This window comes from Cyprinodon tularosa, unplaced genomic scaffold (assembly GCF_016077235.1).
Source record: "Cyprinodon tularosa strain WSP-4 unplaced genomic scaffold, ASM1607723v1 ctg1047, whole genome shotgun sequence".
Lineage (NCBI taxonomy): Eukaryota > Metazoa > Chordata > Actinopteri > Cyprinodontiformes > Cyprinodontidae > Cyprinodon > Cyprinodon tularosa.
In genome coordinates, this window is record NW_024037835.1 from 157,802 (window position 1) to 174,714 (window position 16,913).

Genomic DNA, 16,913 nt, shown 5'->3' on the forward strand with positions numbered 1-16,913 from the left:
ATTTTACCGATAATATTTTTCTATAAAAACGTAAATAAACTATGAATTATACATCTATTCAACTTCTAATCACTTTTAGCAGCATTAAAACATTTTTTAATATTATTTCTTTAACCCATGAACTTATCTATTTAACAAAATGCCTTAAAGGCAACACAACTTTACTACAACTGTTTTAATAACCCTGAAATGAGAACAGCTAAAATGTGATTCTACTTGCCATCTAAATGTAATCGTGGTCGGGTAGACCCTCCCCCAGGGCAGACACCTCGGCAGACAGCTGGTCCCTACATGGAGCACCACTGACTGCCTCCAACACGTTCTCCCCCTCCTCATCCTCTGGCATGTCGTCCTGCTCTTCATCCTCTGGGGCCATGATGTCACCAGCTCCCAGGCAGATGTTGTGCAGGACAGCACATGCCGTTATGACCTGTAGAAAAAAAAAGACAAAAAACATTTTATAGTATATTTGAAGAAATTAATTTAAAGCTTTTTATCATTTATCTATAAGCAATAATTATCTTATTTAGTAACATACCTGAGGCACAAAGGTGTGGTGCACCTCCAGCGCTTGGAGGAAGATGGCCCTGAACCTCGTCTTCATCATCCCAAAGGCACGCTCTATGATGGAGCGTGCCCTGGAATGATGGCTGTTAAAGCGCTGGGCTCCCACACCTTGTACCGGCCGCTTGAAAGGAGTGATGAGGGGGAGTGGGTGTTGGAGACAAGGGTACCCACCATCTGCCAAGATTAAGTGGCCCGGAGGAGGGTAGATGGCCCGCCTGTACAGTGGGCTGTTCCGGAGCACTCTGGAGTCATGCACCGACCCCGGCCAGCCCACGTACGTGTCGATGAAGCGGCCCTGATGGTCACAAACTGCCTGTAAAATGATTGAGGAGAACAGTTTCTCTGTGTCCTGCCAGCCCTTCAAACCCCTGGGTTACTGCTGCCAGGTCTTCTGCAGTTTTCGGGAGGCAGATGACTTGGTGGCGGATGGCCACCACCTCCTCAGTAACCCTGTGGACGATGCGGTGAACTGTGGAGCGAGGCATCCCGAACACCCTAGCCACCACTCTGTAGGATGCCCCACTCGCTAGCCAGAAGAGGAAGACCAAGGTCTCTATTGTGGCCCCCCATCCATGTTTTCTCTCCTGGCAGAGAAGGTCCAGCAGCACCGCCAGAGACTCTCTGCTCAGCCGAAAGTCTGGTCTGGTGTCTTCATTATTAAAAAATATCTGGAGAACGGGAACATTTAGGTTCATCCGGCAGTACATCGGCCTGGTCTGGATAGAGAGATGAAGGTTGAGAACAGGATTAGATGACAGCAATTTCATTTTAGCTGATACAATTCTAGTGAATGTTAACCCCTTAACGCCTGGTGTTGCCAATTTGGGACCAAACAATTCTGGCCTTTACTTATTTTACTTCATCTAGATCCACTATTTAACCTATTTTTTCGTTTTTATATTCATTTTACCTGTATTATTTTTCTGTTATATAATTGCAAATAAAATCAGGCAGTAAGTGGATAACAATTTAGACAAATAAGGATTTATTTCTCAATAATACAGTTTGCCTTCTCCACACAACATTAGTGATAGTGAAAGTGGTGATTTAAGTCAGTTATTTACAAGGATTGTAAACATTTAACTATTCAATTCAAATTACTAAAGTTACAAACAAGCTTATACCAAGTCTTATAAATATATATTTAAAATTTGATATTAAATGATATTCGTCAATCTGCTGACAAGTGTTTGATAAATAACTGGTATATTCTGATCGTTAGCAGACCCTAGTGGGGGAAAATATTAAAGGTAAATGTTACCTCTCCACTGCGCTCTGCCAGCCTCAAATATATTTGTCGCTGGTTTTGCTGCCGCCGAATCCGACTCTCCTCCTCCATCATCAGGTAAATAATATAAAATAAAGTAAAAATTGCAGTTTCCATTTCGCTAGATCAATCAATCGTCTGATTAATGGCGCGGTTTTTCCCGGGCTTTGTGTAGACGTGATGACGTCGTGACGTAACCAGGAAGTGCTCCAAAGGCTAGACCGTCCCATTTACCAACGGCTGAGGATCCTCCGGAGCAGCCTACCGAGGCTGGGTCCTCCGTAGGCTAGGTAGGCTGCGTCCTCGGAAGTACGCAGTCTGCGAATTGAGACGCAGCTATTAACTCCGCGTCCGATGAATCTTCGCCAGTTGTCCCAGCCGTGGCTCTGGCATTTGATCGACACGAGAGTACTGCTCCAGATCAGTCACTCTAGACGCCAGCATTTTGATTTTGACATCTTTTTCTGCATTTTGAATGCGCTCTCTGCTCATCTGTACATTCACACCTCTCAGCGGCCATTTTGCATTACGTCTGCCAACTCGTCACTCCTTCTTCTCTTCCTCATTCTCTTCCTCATCTTCACCCTGATGCTGCTCAGCCTCTGCAGCACCTGGTGTGTCATCAGGGATGGAGGCAATTAGGACAGGTGGGGCAATAGAGGGCCCTGTCCTAATACCTCATCCATGAGGACAAACCATGGCCAGGTGTCAGCAGTAGGCTTCCCACTGCCCTGTCTGTTTTTTTGGCCTGTTGTGGCTCAACTTTTCCCTCAGGGCCCATTTTCTGCACAGATTGATCTACACAAGAGAAATGAGAAGAGATAAACACACTATGATTACTACTATCACAAATATAACATTTACAAAAAGTGTCATCTGGTCATCATTAAATGTAATCAAAAGATTATATTTGTACGTTGGTGTTTTAACAGGTCTTTTAACTTGTGTGACTTTTACATACAAATGCAACAAGTATATGGAATTATGCCTCAACTCTTCCCTCCATTCGACTGTGGCAGTATTTTTCGACTTGGTAAAGAGGTGGTAATTTTGCCCACAGAGTTTTATCAACTCCTCTGTTTCCTCCCTGCTCCCTGGAACAAAATGCTTGAGGTAAATAGAAGGCAATGCAAAGCTGTTTTTAGAGTGCTGAGTTCCGAAGAGCTTAAAAATCTATCCTTTATATTTTTTTCATATGTTCACAACAAAAGCCTAAAGATTTGTGTGTTTAGTTTAAAAGACAGGTACTCCTACAGCAGCATATGCAACACTTATGTTTCAAGAAACTGTATCTTTGACGAACTGAGTGGTAGTCCAAGCAGGAAGAGGAAGTTCTGAGCTGCATTTGACCTAAGTTGAAATGTCAGACCCTAGTCAGTCAGTGTTAGCATCAGTCATGAAGGTCCCAGCTATCTGCATCCTAATGTGTGAGTACAGATGTAGCAGTTTTCCTTTTCTTTTGCTGTACTTCTCCTTTTTTACTTTGAATGTTCAGCTTTTTTGTATCTCGCTGCAGTGATGAATATTTTTGCCTTACTGTCGACCCAACCTGCTCAGAGTTACTCTGTTAAGAAATCTGGTGAGTTGGAAACTGCTTTGTTTAAATTTGTTTTGCTAACATTGTTACAATGTTTTCAAGAATTAGTAATAATTATTTAAAATTAGTTAAAAAAATCTTGCAGAAATATTTTTTACAAACAATATAGGGTAACCAAAATTGCCCTAATAAAGAAAAAGTTTGCACATTTTTTTTAATTAAGATTATATAATCGTTTTTATCAGATATTTTTTATCATTACAGCTTTTCCCATTATCTATCCAGACAGACTTCAGTTCTTTGAGCACGAGTCTGTTCGTCTAAATTGTGGCAGAGACAAAGGAATGGATGTATGGAGAGTGATGAGAAAACCCAACAAAATTAGTCCAGAAAATGTTTCTGATGTCTGCCCAGCTCCAACCTGCACTATTGATTTTACCTTTGAAAGGCATAGTGGAGAATACTGGTGTGAAAATCATGAAGGAGTAAGAAGCCGTTCTCTCAACATTACTGTAACAGGTTTGAGTATATCAAATTATTTCAGTGTGTTTTTAAAATTTCTAAAGAATACTGCTTTAGATTTTTTCACAATGTACACACTATTGCAAAATGTTAGCCTGATAAACCAGACAAAATGTGAGATTAAACATTTAATTTAGTCTGGTCCAGATAAATGAGACATCAGAAGATTGTTGATGAGAACATCCCGTTGTTTTTCAAATTATGTCTCTGCCTATTGGCCAACGCTCTGACCAATGAGCGCAACTGACTGTGACGTAGGAAGCGTGAGAGGAAGCTGGTGGGGGAGTATGAACAAACAGCATGTTGGTTAAATAGCGAATATGTCCTTAAAAAATGAATGAGCGTAGAGTAGAGCCCTGCACTCCCGCAGGAGTCCCGCGGGACTCACAAGACCCAATGCAAAGCAGTGCGGCGCGGGAGTGGTGATAAGCGGAAGTCCCACGAACTAAAAACGTGTCTTAAATTGTAGAATAAAATGTAAAATGAAATCATAAATTATTAGCAGCTCATGCCACCTAATGGGCGTCATGCACTATGCAGTGAAGAACCGGCCAGTAATTTGTTCAGCTAAGCACAGCGTGTTTAAGTCCTCAAACTAATTACATGAATTGCCTTGAGCAGCAGGCGAACGTCGGAATCATATGGTAATTGCGGCCGGGAGCGGGACAAACTATTACAGATGCGGGTGGGAGCGGGACTGAAAATCATAATTCTTTGCGGGAGCGGGACTGAACGCTGCGGGAGAGGGCGGGCGCAGGACGGAACAATCTGTCCCGCGCAGGGCTCTAGCGTAGAGCCTCTTCCTGCTCACATTTCAACGAAAACCCGAAGTCTAATCCTCCCAAAACTGATTCCAAAGCTGAGTCAAACAAGAACTGTTAAATAGTTGTTGACATCTTCCATGTTGTGCTTCTTCCAGCGTCGCGCAGATTTGTCGTCACGCCCTCGAACCCTGCCCGCTTTGCACCCGAAAATTCAAAGCACATCTCTGCGTTGTGATAGGCCTGTTAATTCTAGGGCCTGGGGTATTGATCAAGGCTAGACCACTCGCAGGCAAAAATATTTTGGTAACTGGTGGGTGGGGCTAGTTTACTAGGCTAAAAAATGCCAATATTTGAAATACAAAATTTGAAACATAAATCACATTTGAGCATGTCACTTTAATCTGACCTAACACATGTAAAGTGAGAAAAGAAATGAAAAAATAGGAAGTGGTTAAAATTCATAAATTTTGAATGGCTGCTACTGTATGGGTTCAATACTTTTACCTTGATCTAATTGTATTTGCATCATATATATCTGGCACTTAACAGAGGTGTGTCAAGCCTTTTATATCTATTTAAAATAAGCATGTCAGCAATGGTATAACACTTTTCAAATGTCTCCCCCGCCTTCCCACAGATGGTCCAGTGATCCTAAATTTTTCTGCTCAACCAGTGAAGGAAGGATCTGATGTGATTCTTCACTGCATCATTAAGAACACAGAGAGGGCACATATTAGTGATTTTTATAAAAATGACATATACCTTGGAACCTACTTTGAACCTTATATGACCCTCTCAAATGTTTCAAAGTCTGATGAAGGACTCTACATGTGCACATTTTCACACGCTGGAGAATCTCCCGAAAGCTGGCTGGCTGTTGTTAAATCACAACAAGAGGAAGGTATGCACGTCTTTACTGGAAGTCCCCTTAAAGCCTTTGGGGCATGCTACGGTGGTAGCCATTCAACATGTCCCCACTTTCTTTGATGGGTCCTTGGCTGGTCGCTTACAATTCCTTTTTAAAGATCAGTTTTTTTACAAAAATACTCTTTCTGTCATGTTTTGTGGACATTAAGCTCTAAAAAGAAGCAGAACCTGTAATTCATTGAAAGGGTGTAGTCAGAGTATAAACATTTTCACACCCAGAAGGAGGGGGATACTCCAGTGGCTGGAAGTTGGAGGGGATTTTGCTAGGAGTTACAGTGAAGCCATTAGACTGGTAAGGGCCATTTTGAATGGCTGTTGTTGCTGTAGATGTAACATACTCAATTTCTGGTTAAAAAACAAGTTAACACTTGTTCCAGAGTAATGTAAATCTGTATAATTACCACCCCAATCATGCTATATTGGTTTAGCTTGATCTCATACTTACTGTTTTTTTTTTATTATTTGACAAAATAGCTAATTAAACCAGTATCACCCCGATACCGACATCCCAGCTGCGAGTGCAGTGATCAATATTTCTGACATTAGGGTCCAAACTAATAGGGTATCTATATATATTTCAGGTTTAGATCTCTTCCCCCCTACTGCTGGAAATCTGTAAGCAACAGTAACAGCTCATAACTGGTTCCTTAAGTATCCTCCCCATACAAATTTACCATTTTACTATTTGGAAATTTCTTCTCTTTCTGGCTTTTTAATAAAAGGTTAACGGATATCTTACCTAAATCCAGTCATTTGAGGAGCAAAATGCGAATGAAAGGGGTGAAATCTGTACTCGCACCAAGCTAATTTTAGGTACAAATGCGAGTAAAACGCTCACACTGTACAGTGCTGTTAAGAATGAATATGTCCATGTGAATGCTTCTCGGATGACGCTCAATGTTTCAGTCTGGAACTGTTACTTTTATGAATCCATCGGTATGAATGCATGGCTGCATTTAAAGTTCTAATTATAGGTTTGAACAAAATTAACTGATATTTAACACATCTTTAGTTATACATGTGTACTATAAACTAATCAGGATTAATCATTCGGCTAAATTTGGTCTAAATGACAAAGGATTGTTTGAGACACAAAAAGCGGCTAAAACTGGCCCTATAATTTAAACCTTGATTATTGGTCTCTAACAAAATATGTTAAATCTTCTTTTAGGATCTGATGAAGAGACACAGCCTCCGACACTCACCATATGGTTGTGTACCATTTTCACTCTCCTGTTCCTGTTTATTGGACTAATTCTCTACAAGAGATACAAAGGTAAAGCTAGCTTTCCACAAGATTCATGAATCTATTTTTTTAAGCATGGTGATGTATCTCTACAGAATGGGAAAACTGTCAATTAACTGATTAACTTTGCAAGCAGTTATTATATTATGAATTCTACTTAATAATATAGAGCTTTTTAGAACTTGCCAATCATTCATAGGAATGTATCATTCTGCCTGGGGCCTACTAAACATACTTCAATCTGAAAAACTCACATGAAGAGAAAAGCTAATTAGAAGAAATGTATAATGCTGGTGAAGAGTCTCAGTCATCCAGATCATAGTCATTCCAAGGAAACCCAAGTCCAGTGGATTGTTTTTTTTAAACTTTTACGGAAAGAAATGTATTGATACAATTACTTTGACTTTGGCACTCAGAACTCGGCAGGAAACATAGTGCTTAATTTTGATAGATGTGCACAAACAGGAGCAAAGAATAGGGCTGTCCCCCCCTCACCCCCCAGGCCTGAAACTGGTGGTGGAGTGGAGATAGATGAAGTTGGTCAGTCTGTAGACTGCCGGTTAGTGAGACGATCTGCTGAGCTTTATGGGGAGATCCAGTGGACTACGTGAGCTGATACTAGAGCTTCACTCAGGGACCTGGAAGATGGAAGTCCAGTTGGATAACACAGGTTGGGAGAAGCTGTCCATGATGAGCAAGCATGAAGCGACAGTGGAGAGGAAAAACTCCCCGTTAGGAAGAAACCTATTGCAGAACCAGGCTCAACATGGCGGTGGAGACAGGGAACACAGTAAGAGTCCGGGAGGAATGATACTCTGATGAAGCTTTAGCTACCATGGTGGAGGAGGGGCTGGGGGTGGGTTGAAACGGTGTCATCTGAGTGAAATCAAACAGCGCAACCACTGCCTGCACACAGAAGCAGACAGTTGCTGATCGGAGGCCTTTTAAGATGAACTTTGGATGCTAAATGGCTTTTGTGGAGGTGTGGTTCAAAGCTGATTGGCTGAGTCACAGCTGGATGTAGGAAAGCAACGAGTTTCTTCAGTTGAACTTCCTCCTAGGCTCGATATTAATTTATTGTTGGGATCAAATGAAACACAACAGCAGTGAAATATAATTGGGTGCACAAGTTTAAAATCACTTTGAAAAAGCAGAGAAAAAAAAAACTCAAATTTTATGGACCCTGTACAATTATTTAAAAATTAGATCCCGGATTCTTGATCAGTTTTTACAAAATAAAAGCAATATCCAGTTAGAAATACATCAGGTTTGTTTTTTGCAAAAGTTTCACAACAAAGAAAGATTTATGGTTCACTTGTTTTTCCTTTTTACATTATTGCAGCCTTGGAGAATGAAACTGTCACTTTTCCAAAGGATATAACTTGTGCTATGTTCAAGATACCCAGGAAGAGGAATGGTAGGTGTTTGTGTGTTTTTATGTCACTGTTAATATCATTTCTGCACATTTTATTTTTACATAATACATACCAGATGGGGACGCTGAAAATAAATCAGAAGATGCCACGTATGTAGCCGTTGAGTTAAAGAAGACGGGTATTTTTGCTATCACAACTATTTTAACTTAGCTGAGCAGATCTGTGGTGCAGGCTGTCTGACATGTCATGACATGCGCATCTAACACTCTCATGGTAGTAAATTTAACTTCTCAGAAAAAAACCCACAGGCCTTCAACAATAGCCCCCATATTTTCCATTTAGTCAACAATAGAAATCACTTAAACTTACTATATCAAAGTTGACTATGCAGCTGAAATTAATCAGATATGTTTTAACAAATACTTTTTTTTAAACAGCCAAGCTTTAACTGGATTAAGTTTATGCAAAAAGTTACAGAGAAGTTACAAATGTGATAAGATATGCTGTGGTTGTCTAATTAATGTCCTTTTTTTTTCTTCAATAAGGGTCAAAGGTTTCCGCTGTGACCACTGAGCAAGCGGTATCAGAGCAACAGACTGTAATGTATTCTGTAATCACCCTTGACAGAGGAAACTAGCTATTTGTCTGTATATTTTTGCAAAAAAGTGTTAACACTGGTCTTGATATAAAGAGTGACAGAAAAAGTGATGTTAACTTTCACATAACCTATGTTGTTTTTAGAGCTTCAAAAAATGTTTTGGGGCTGACTTTTAAAATGTAGATTGTTATTTTGCATCTATTTTCTGTTGTTGATGATCTTCAGCTTCCATTCTCAAATGTCTCTTTAATGTTTTTTATATGAACTGCGTTTCAATGTGCACTATATGTGGTGAACTGAATTTTAAAGCCACAAAGGTAGTCTTAAATTTCATGTGTGAATAAACTAAGATAAGTCTGCAATAGTTGTTGTAGCATTGCTAGGTGGCTCTCTCACACACACACGTTATTCACAAACAACTTCCTGTGAGTGAGCTGATTATTCTATTCTCCTTTATACTGTTGGTGGTTGGTGTTTGTTTTAAAAAAATAACTTCATACATTGACTGCACCGTCAAAAATTGTTCATTTCAATTCAGATTAATTTAAATACCCACTGCCAATTTACAGCAGTTCATCTCAAGGTACTTTACAGAGATAATTCAACCTGATACCTGAATATCAGCTGATTGTATCGACTTATTGACTTGACAGCAATCACTCACACCAAGCTTGTAGGAGGAACAGTGGAGGGGAAAACTCCAGTGTCTCATGGTCACTACCCACATAGCTGACCTAAATGCTCATTTCACTCACCTGCCTAACTCTGCCCAGTTACCCATTATCACTCATCTCATCAACCTGCTCCTTATGCTTTTTATCCGGCTCAGTCCAAGATATCGGTGCCAGATCTTTGATATTGTTGGTTAAGTTTGAGATCATTGCAGATTCCATAGTTTCAAGTAGGCCAGTGGAGAGAGGTTTTTCGTTTCGGAGTGTTCCTGATCATGTTTGGTCTTTCATCCACTGAGCATGCCCTGTTTCTTTTTATGGCTCAGTGGAGGGAGCAAGTTTTAGGTACTATAGTTTTTCCTGTTATAATGCCTTATTCTGCCTCTCAACTACTGAGCTTGCCTGTTCCCATCTGAATGTTCTGCCTGAACTCTTTGTTGGACTCCTGGAGCCCCTGAACCTGCCTGATTCTCTATGAATTCCTTGACCTACCTGTTCCTGTTCTGATCTGAACCCTTTCCCGGGCTACGTACTCCTGGATCTTTGAGCCAGTCTGTTCTGGACTGTTTGCCTGACCTGGCTCGGATTCATGCTTGTTCACTGGGGCTGTGGCAGCTGGTTCACTCTGGGCACATCTCGTTTTGCAGTCCATCATCTTGGTCTAAGAAGTTGGACTTAACTGATAAACCAGGTAAGTACCTGTGTTTTTCTCTCAAACCAGAGTTGCAGTGATAGTCCACCTCCCCCCACAGCCACTGCAGATCCACAGTACCGCATTTGTTATCTTTTTAAATAAAGAACTTTGAATTTTCCCACTGTCTGTCTCGCCTCAAATATTGAGTCCTACATTCTGAAGTCATTACAGAGCCCGGTTGTGCAACTTTATTCATACTGTCAAATAATGTTCAATTGTTATAACTCTAAGCAACAGTTCAGGCATGTTAGTATAGCGTACAGTACCATGTGGTCAATATCAGCTACGTGTTTACTTAAAAGGAAACACATGAAAAGATAGAAAAACATCAAAGAAATAATTTAGCTCGAAACTCTCTCTGAGTTGTGCCGGACATGTACCTCTGCCCATATTCGTTTTGGAAAGCTTGAGTTTCTCCCGCCTTTAGCAGCTGGGGAAGGCCTTCCTTTGTAGGCTCTCACAACAAGTGGTGGAAATAGTACTAAGAAACGGTACATAACTACAAGTACAAATACACAAACAAATAAATATTCTAGGAAAGTATCACACTGACATTTGTACTTCAGTATAGGCAACAAAGTACTAGCTTTTAAAAATACTATCTGAATGAACTGCAATGTAACGATTGTAAAGTATATGTACTATATTTATATTTTCTATAATACATCCATAAAGTTATTTTAATGAACAATGCTGTGGATAATGCATGTGTTATTTTTGACACTGTCAAAAATCACACTTGGGAATTGTAATTTTGGAATTTCAGGGAAGATCTACTAAGTGAAATACAATTAAGTGCAAGAAATACGACTGATTACAACTTTGAAAGTGTTTAATTCAGCATAACACATGCCATGTTTTATTCAATCACAGGTTAGCACATTGATACAAACTCACTTTGACAAACAGGCACCGATCTTTCCAACTGTGAATCAACTCCAAGATTTAACAATACATTAAAGACAGCTTTGTAATTCAGGGCTGTCAAACTTTTGTCTTTTGTGTCCTCAGCTTTTATATTTGTCTCTATTTCAATGCACCAGAATCAAATACTTTGATCATTAATAGAACTACTTCTCTGGGTCCAGGTTCAATGCAGTTTGAGCAACGTATTGTTGGAGATGAGTGCTGTGCTTTCTCTGAAAAAAAATTAGTGATTTTTATTTGTAATTTATACAAATTGGACATACACATACTGAATCAAATTAAGCATTCACATATATGTTTTGAGAACATTTATAGAAAGAATTGTTAAGTGCAATTCACTGGCAGATGATTTTCCTTATTTCAGTTCTTCCTAATTAACTAATCTATCAATATGTTTTCTTTTCTAAGAATATTGGACTCAAAACATGTTTAATATGACTATTTTTAGGCTATTATCTAGCATGACATCCTCACTCAGCACCAATAGGCCAAAGGGACACATTTTAAAAAAAAGGGGGCGTTGAATAAATTATGATCTGTGGATTAATTGCATATTCAGGGTTATATAAGACATTTAGCCTGTGTCTTGTTTTCTAATGCAGGTCAGTATTTATCCCAACTTTGCACACGTTTGATTTATTTGCAATAATAGAAACTGAAGGAGCCTTGCAGCAAGAAGGTTCTGGGTTTGATTCCCGGCCCGGGGTCTTTCTGCATGGAGTTTGCATATTCTCCAGTGGTCGTATTAACAGAATACATTTTTGAGTTGCTCTTTTAACACTCTGTCATTTCCATGGTATCAACAGCTCTGTATCCTGTGGAGGAAATCAAAAAACAAGATAGAATTATGAAGTTTTAACTAATCACCTCTTAAAATTTAAGTTTTTATTTTCTGTAAGGAAATGTAATGTAATTATAACTTATATTTTGCTTTTATTTAGCAATAATTCAGGTATAAATCGATGTAAAGAAACTTTTATAAATGACACAAACCAGGTTCCCTGCAGCAGTAAATGAAAATTAAACGGCCAGTAATGACGCAATATGCACACATGACCATTAGATGACAGAGTCTGACCAGTGAATGCCCCAAGACAATGGATTTGGCACATTGGGGAAATAAATCTGTGGATAACACAGGAATTCAAAAATTAGTGTTCAGTATTTATTCAGATGATAATTTACCCCATATTAACATATCAAATGCCTCCTTATTTCAAACGATTGGGAAAAGCCATTCGGATTTTCAGTCAGGCTCCTGTTCTCCATGATCACATTTTCAATGCATTTCCCTTTCCTGAATTCAGACATTTTCTCTAATGAATCAAAACTACTGCATTTACTTTTTATATTACACAATATATGGCATGCCATTTAGGAAATTAAGTAAATGACACAAACCAGGTTTGTGTATATTTTTAGAGAGTAAACGTAATTTCATTTCCCTTGTATGTCTTGTACATATGAAGAAAGTGACAATAAAAGTTGACTTGACTTGACTAATTCGTTGGGTTTCATCACTTTGGCGTTGACTGTCCCCTGTTCCTGTGATTTGTTGCTCCATTAGATACAGTGGGGGGTTTTTTCTGCATGTTTTGGTGGCCAACTTAACAAAACCACAGTTTTGATAACTAGATGCTTTAATGTATTTCCTGTGATGCTTGTTTTCTTTTTGTTTATCATCTGCAACAGAGGAAATGTAATCTGCCCAAATGCTTAGTGTTCCAACAATTTGTATTCCAGTGGATGATTTTATTGGAAAATACATGTCTCCTAGACAATCTTAGCGTCTATGTTTTAGGTAAACCTCAGTGTTGAGATTCCCATCTTTCTAAGCAAGCACACATAATACAAAAAGGACGACATATTGTTCTTTGAATCCTCTCTGGTTAACTCAGTTTTACTGTCTAGAATTTATGTGATTAGACAGTGCCTTAACTTCTTGGACTTGGATTTTGAGCCAAGCGGCACTTTACTTTACTTTGATAAAGTTTACCTAACTTACAAGAAAAGTTACTAGTGTAAAATCTGATCTTATTATAGGACAGTACTTTATCAAAATTTCACTTTCAATAGAGGTCAGTCCCAGGAGAAACTATTTTACTCCAGACCTGTTTAGAGATGCAATTTTTTAGAAACTAAATTTGTATAGAATAAATCTTCAGTAAATTTCCATTTCTTCCATTACTCTACAAATTTTAAGCTTCAGTATAGAAGAAAAAAACTTAAAACATATTTGTATTACAGTTGTTAAGTGACTTCAGTTAAAGATAGACATCGTTAGATTTCCTCTCAGGCCGTGGAGGTAACCCTTAGACAGTTTCTTGAAATGTACCCCCAAAAAGTCAGTAAATAATCTGGCTAAGGTATTAAATACCTTCCTCCTCTGTTGGTTTGACAACAGCCAGCCAGCTTTCAGGAGATTTCCCTGCATCAGGAATGCTGCAGTTGTAAAGTCCTTCATCAGCCTTGGAGACCTTGAAAAGGACCAAATTAGTTTCATAGGTTCCAAGGTGTGAGCCATCTTTATAGAAATCATTATTGTGCGTTTTCTTTGTGTTCCGCTTAATACAACGAAGAGTCACGTCAGATCCTTCTTTCACTGGTCGAGCAGGAACAATTAGAATCACTGCACCAGCTGAGGGGATTGTACAAGAACATTTTCAACATGTTATCTGCTGTTTCTGGGGTATTTGTATTTTTGCTGAAATTTAACATGATTGTTTTTAGTAGATTGGAAAGATTTACAGACACATTTCAAATGCCAGATATTAATAATGGCGAAAAAGAAGAAAGGACCAAGCTAAATGTGCTGCTTCTCTAAGAATAAATTATTCATGAATGCATTTTTTTGTTTAATTTGTAAAGATTAACAGTTAAATAAAATGTGGAGGATGTTCTGACGTGGTTTATCTAATGGTTTTTCTAATGATAAAAAAAATAACATTAACATTTTTATTTGTTTTGTTCCTTTAATTGTACTTCAAAAGCTCTTTAAAAAATATATTTCATTTCCAGACCTGTAACAGAGATGTTGACAGCATGGCTTCTTTTGCCTTTATCATTTTCACACCAATATTCTCCACTGTGTCTTTCTAAAGAATAGGGAATTGTGCAGGATGGAGCTGGGATGCTGCAGGGTTTAGACTCATTTGCTGGAATTATTGTGAAAAGTTTTCTCATCACTTTCCATCCATTCTTGTCTTTATGTCCCCCACAATTTATAAAGATAGACTGGTACTCAAAGAACTGAAGTCTGTCAGGAGAAATAATAGGAAAAGCTGTAAAAATGAATAAGAAGTAAATTAATTGATGGAAGCCAATATAAAAAAGCAACAGCAAGAAAACAATATATTTTAAGCTTTTTGTAACATAAATAACTTTCTGTGAAAGACAACATTATTATAAAAAAAATCTTTACTAACCAGGTGTCGTAACAGTATAACTGAGGGTAGGTTGAGTCGACAGCAAGAAACAACTATTCATAACTGTTGAGAGATGAGAAAGATCCAAACATATAAAGCACAAGTAAAACAAAAAACAAAGAAAACTGTTAGATAGATCTGTACTCACAGATATGGAAGCAGACAGCTGTGACTTCCATGACTGATGGTTAATGCTGACTGACAAGTGTCTCACATTTACACCTTGGTCATGTGCAGTTCAAAACCCGCTCTTCCTGTTTGAACTATTTCTAAGTTCAGACAAAGCATCAGGGAGATATTTTACTGCAGTTCTTGAAATATTTGCGTCAAATCTGTCGTTGTAGAAGTAACTTTTAGTGCTGTAAGTCTTGTTTTAACTGACTGGTGGTTTTCATATGGTGTAGTTTAATTTTAGGTGTAGGAGCACAACTAAAAATAATAATTCAGTACTTGCGTATTTTTCCATTACATAGAAAGGTTGCTAGTTTAATAAGTGTCCTTAAAATTGAAAAAACATGCATCTTAATAATTATAGTGCTGCAAAGAACTTGGTAGTGTTATGTACGTAGAGTGGGAGCCACTGCTGTACCATTAGAAAAAAATGAAAAGGGAGGGAAGATCAGGCGATTAGGGCTGGGTATTTTCGCCAAAGTCCTGAATCGATTCGATTTTGATTCATACAGTTCTAAATTGATTAATTTCGAATCGATCTATTTTTACAATAATGAAAGTGGTTCATCTGTGTTTTAAAATACTCATGTATTTTATTTTTTCCTGTCATATTAAACACAAAGCGCGAACTTGTAAATCGGACAGTTAAAACTGTTTCAAAAGTGCAAACTTGTTTGTGAAAAGTGAAAAAGTGAAGCCTCACTCGAGCAAGCAGACATGACTCAGCGGGTACACAGCAGACATGCATGAGCTGCATTATCTTTACTGCACAAACCATATTTGCAGCTTTGTTTGTATCAACTACATGGTGTTTGCTGGTCAGCCCCCATTTGTTAATGTCTTCAATCAACCTATTGGCTATATTTGCAGCTGTCTGGCTTGAAGTCATCTTGAGTGCTTCTTTCCTGCTCATTTGAATGTGAACGTCATGCGTGTCACTATTAAACTAATCAATCTCATTTCCTAGATATTGATTTTGCAAAAATGTAAAGGAATCAATTCAAAAATCGATTTTTTTACCCAGCCCTACTGGCGATGGTTTTATGGGGAAAGTAAATGAAAGATGGGCTTACCATTCTCCTAGCTTCTTTTTTAAACCTTTGGAATCTAACCCCTCTATATTTATTTATTCTTCATAACCTGACTAGGGTGTTGCGGCCTAGTGTTTTGGGCAAAGAGCTTGGAATCCTGAGGTTCTGAGTTTGAACCCCACTTCCACAAGCTGCCGCTCTGGCTCCCTGAGCAAGACCCTTAACCCTACACTGCTCCCCAGGGGGCCACACAATGGCATCCCCAAAGGGATGGGTTAAATGCAGAGAATTAATTTTGTTACTCTGTACTTGTGACAGTGGAATGACAATAAAGTTGAATTCTATTCTATTCTAGACCGCTCTGCAGAAGAATAACAGCTTGCATGTAGTGTCAGTGTGCCAAAAAACACCTGGATCAGCTTTTCTGATTGGTTGACCCTCTGCTGTCCAGCGGCAAAAGTTAAAATTTCTGAACTCAAGTTTCAAACTATTGGATGCTTGGACGCCAGAACACCATTCTTCCATTTTGTGTCTTTCTTTACATAATTGCTAAAATGAAAAATTACCATCACGTTTTCAGTTACTGCTTATTTTCTCAACTTGGTAGAAACAGAGGGCATGAATCAGACTATGCTACGTACACTTCATCTTCAGATGTATTTTTACTACCATGACTTTATTAACTTGGCTAAACAGATCTGTGGTCCAGGCTCTTTGACTTTAGTTCCATTTCACACTAACTCATGCAGTTATTTTCAGACATGTATGTATGAAACACACTGAGGACAGTAATTTTAAATTGGCTATTTAAAGACAAACATTAAAACCAGACCTTGCTACAATGAGGGTCTTAGTTTTCTGGTTTAGACAACTGATATCACCTTGAAATATAAACCAAATTTACTGTTAAACCCAAAAGTACTCTGACTTTTTCATTATTTCCTTCACAAATACTGAATATAAAAAACCCTTAACTGGCTAAAGTCAGAAATATGATAAAAAGGTGCTAATATTATAAAAATAAAATCTTTTTCTGATGAATAAATTATTTATCTCTTCAGTCAGAAGGTAATCTTTTCAGAGTCAATTGTTTAAACAGTTTCCATTTTTACCAGTTACCATCTTGAAACGGACAGACATCAATGAGGACCTAAACAAAACCAGCCAAAAACAACAGAAAAACTTTGAAA

At 38.4% G+C, this 16,913-nt stretch overlaps 1 protein-coding gene across 1 annotated transcript; it reads right to left on the minus strand.

Annotated features, from left to right (window-relative positions):
• Window positions 1-198: 198 nt before the first annotated feature.
• On the minus strand, window positions 199-10,130 carry LOC119782597 (protein ALP1-like). Its single transcript, XM_038283610.1, has 5 exons — window positions 9,968-10,130; window positions 2,562-2,632; window positions 984-1,283; window positions 539-916; window positions 199-430 (listed from the first exon to the last, which is right to left on the minus strand). The coding sequence occupies exons 1-5, from the start codon at window positions 10,128-10,130 to the stop codon at window positions 224-226; spliced, it is 1,119 nt and encodes a 372-aa protein (XP_038139538.1). The 3' UTR covers window positions 199-223.
• Between the last annotated feature and the right edge of the window lie 6,783 nt (window positions 10,131-16,913).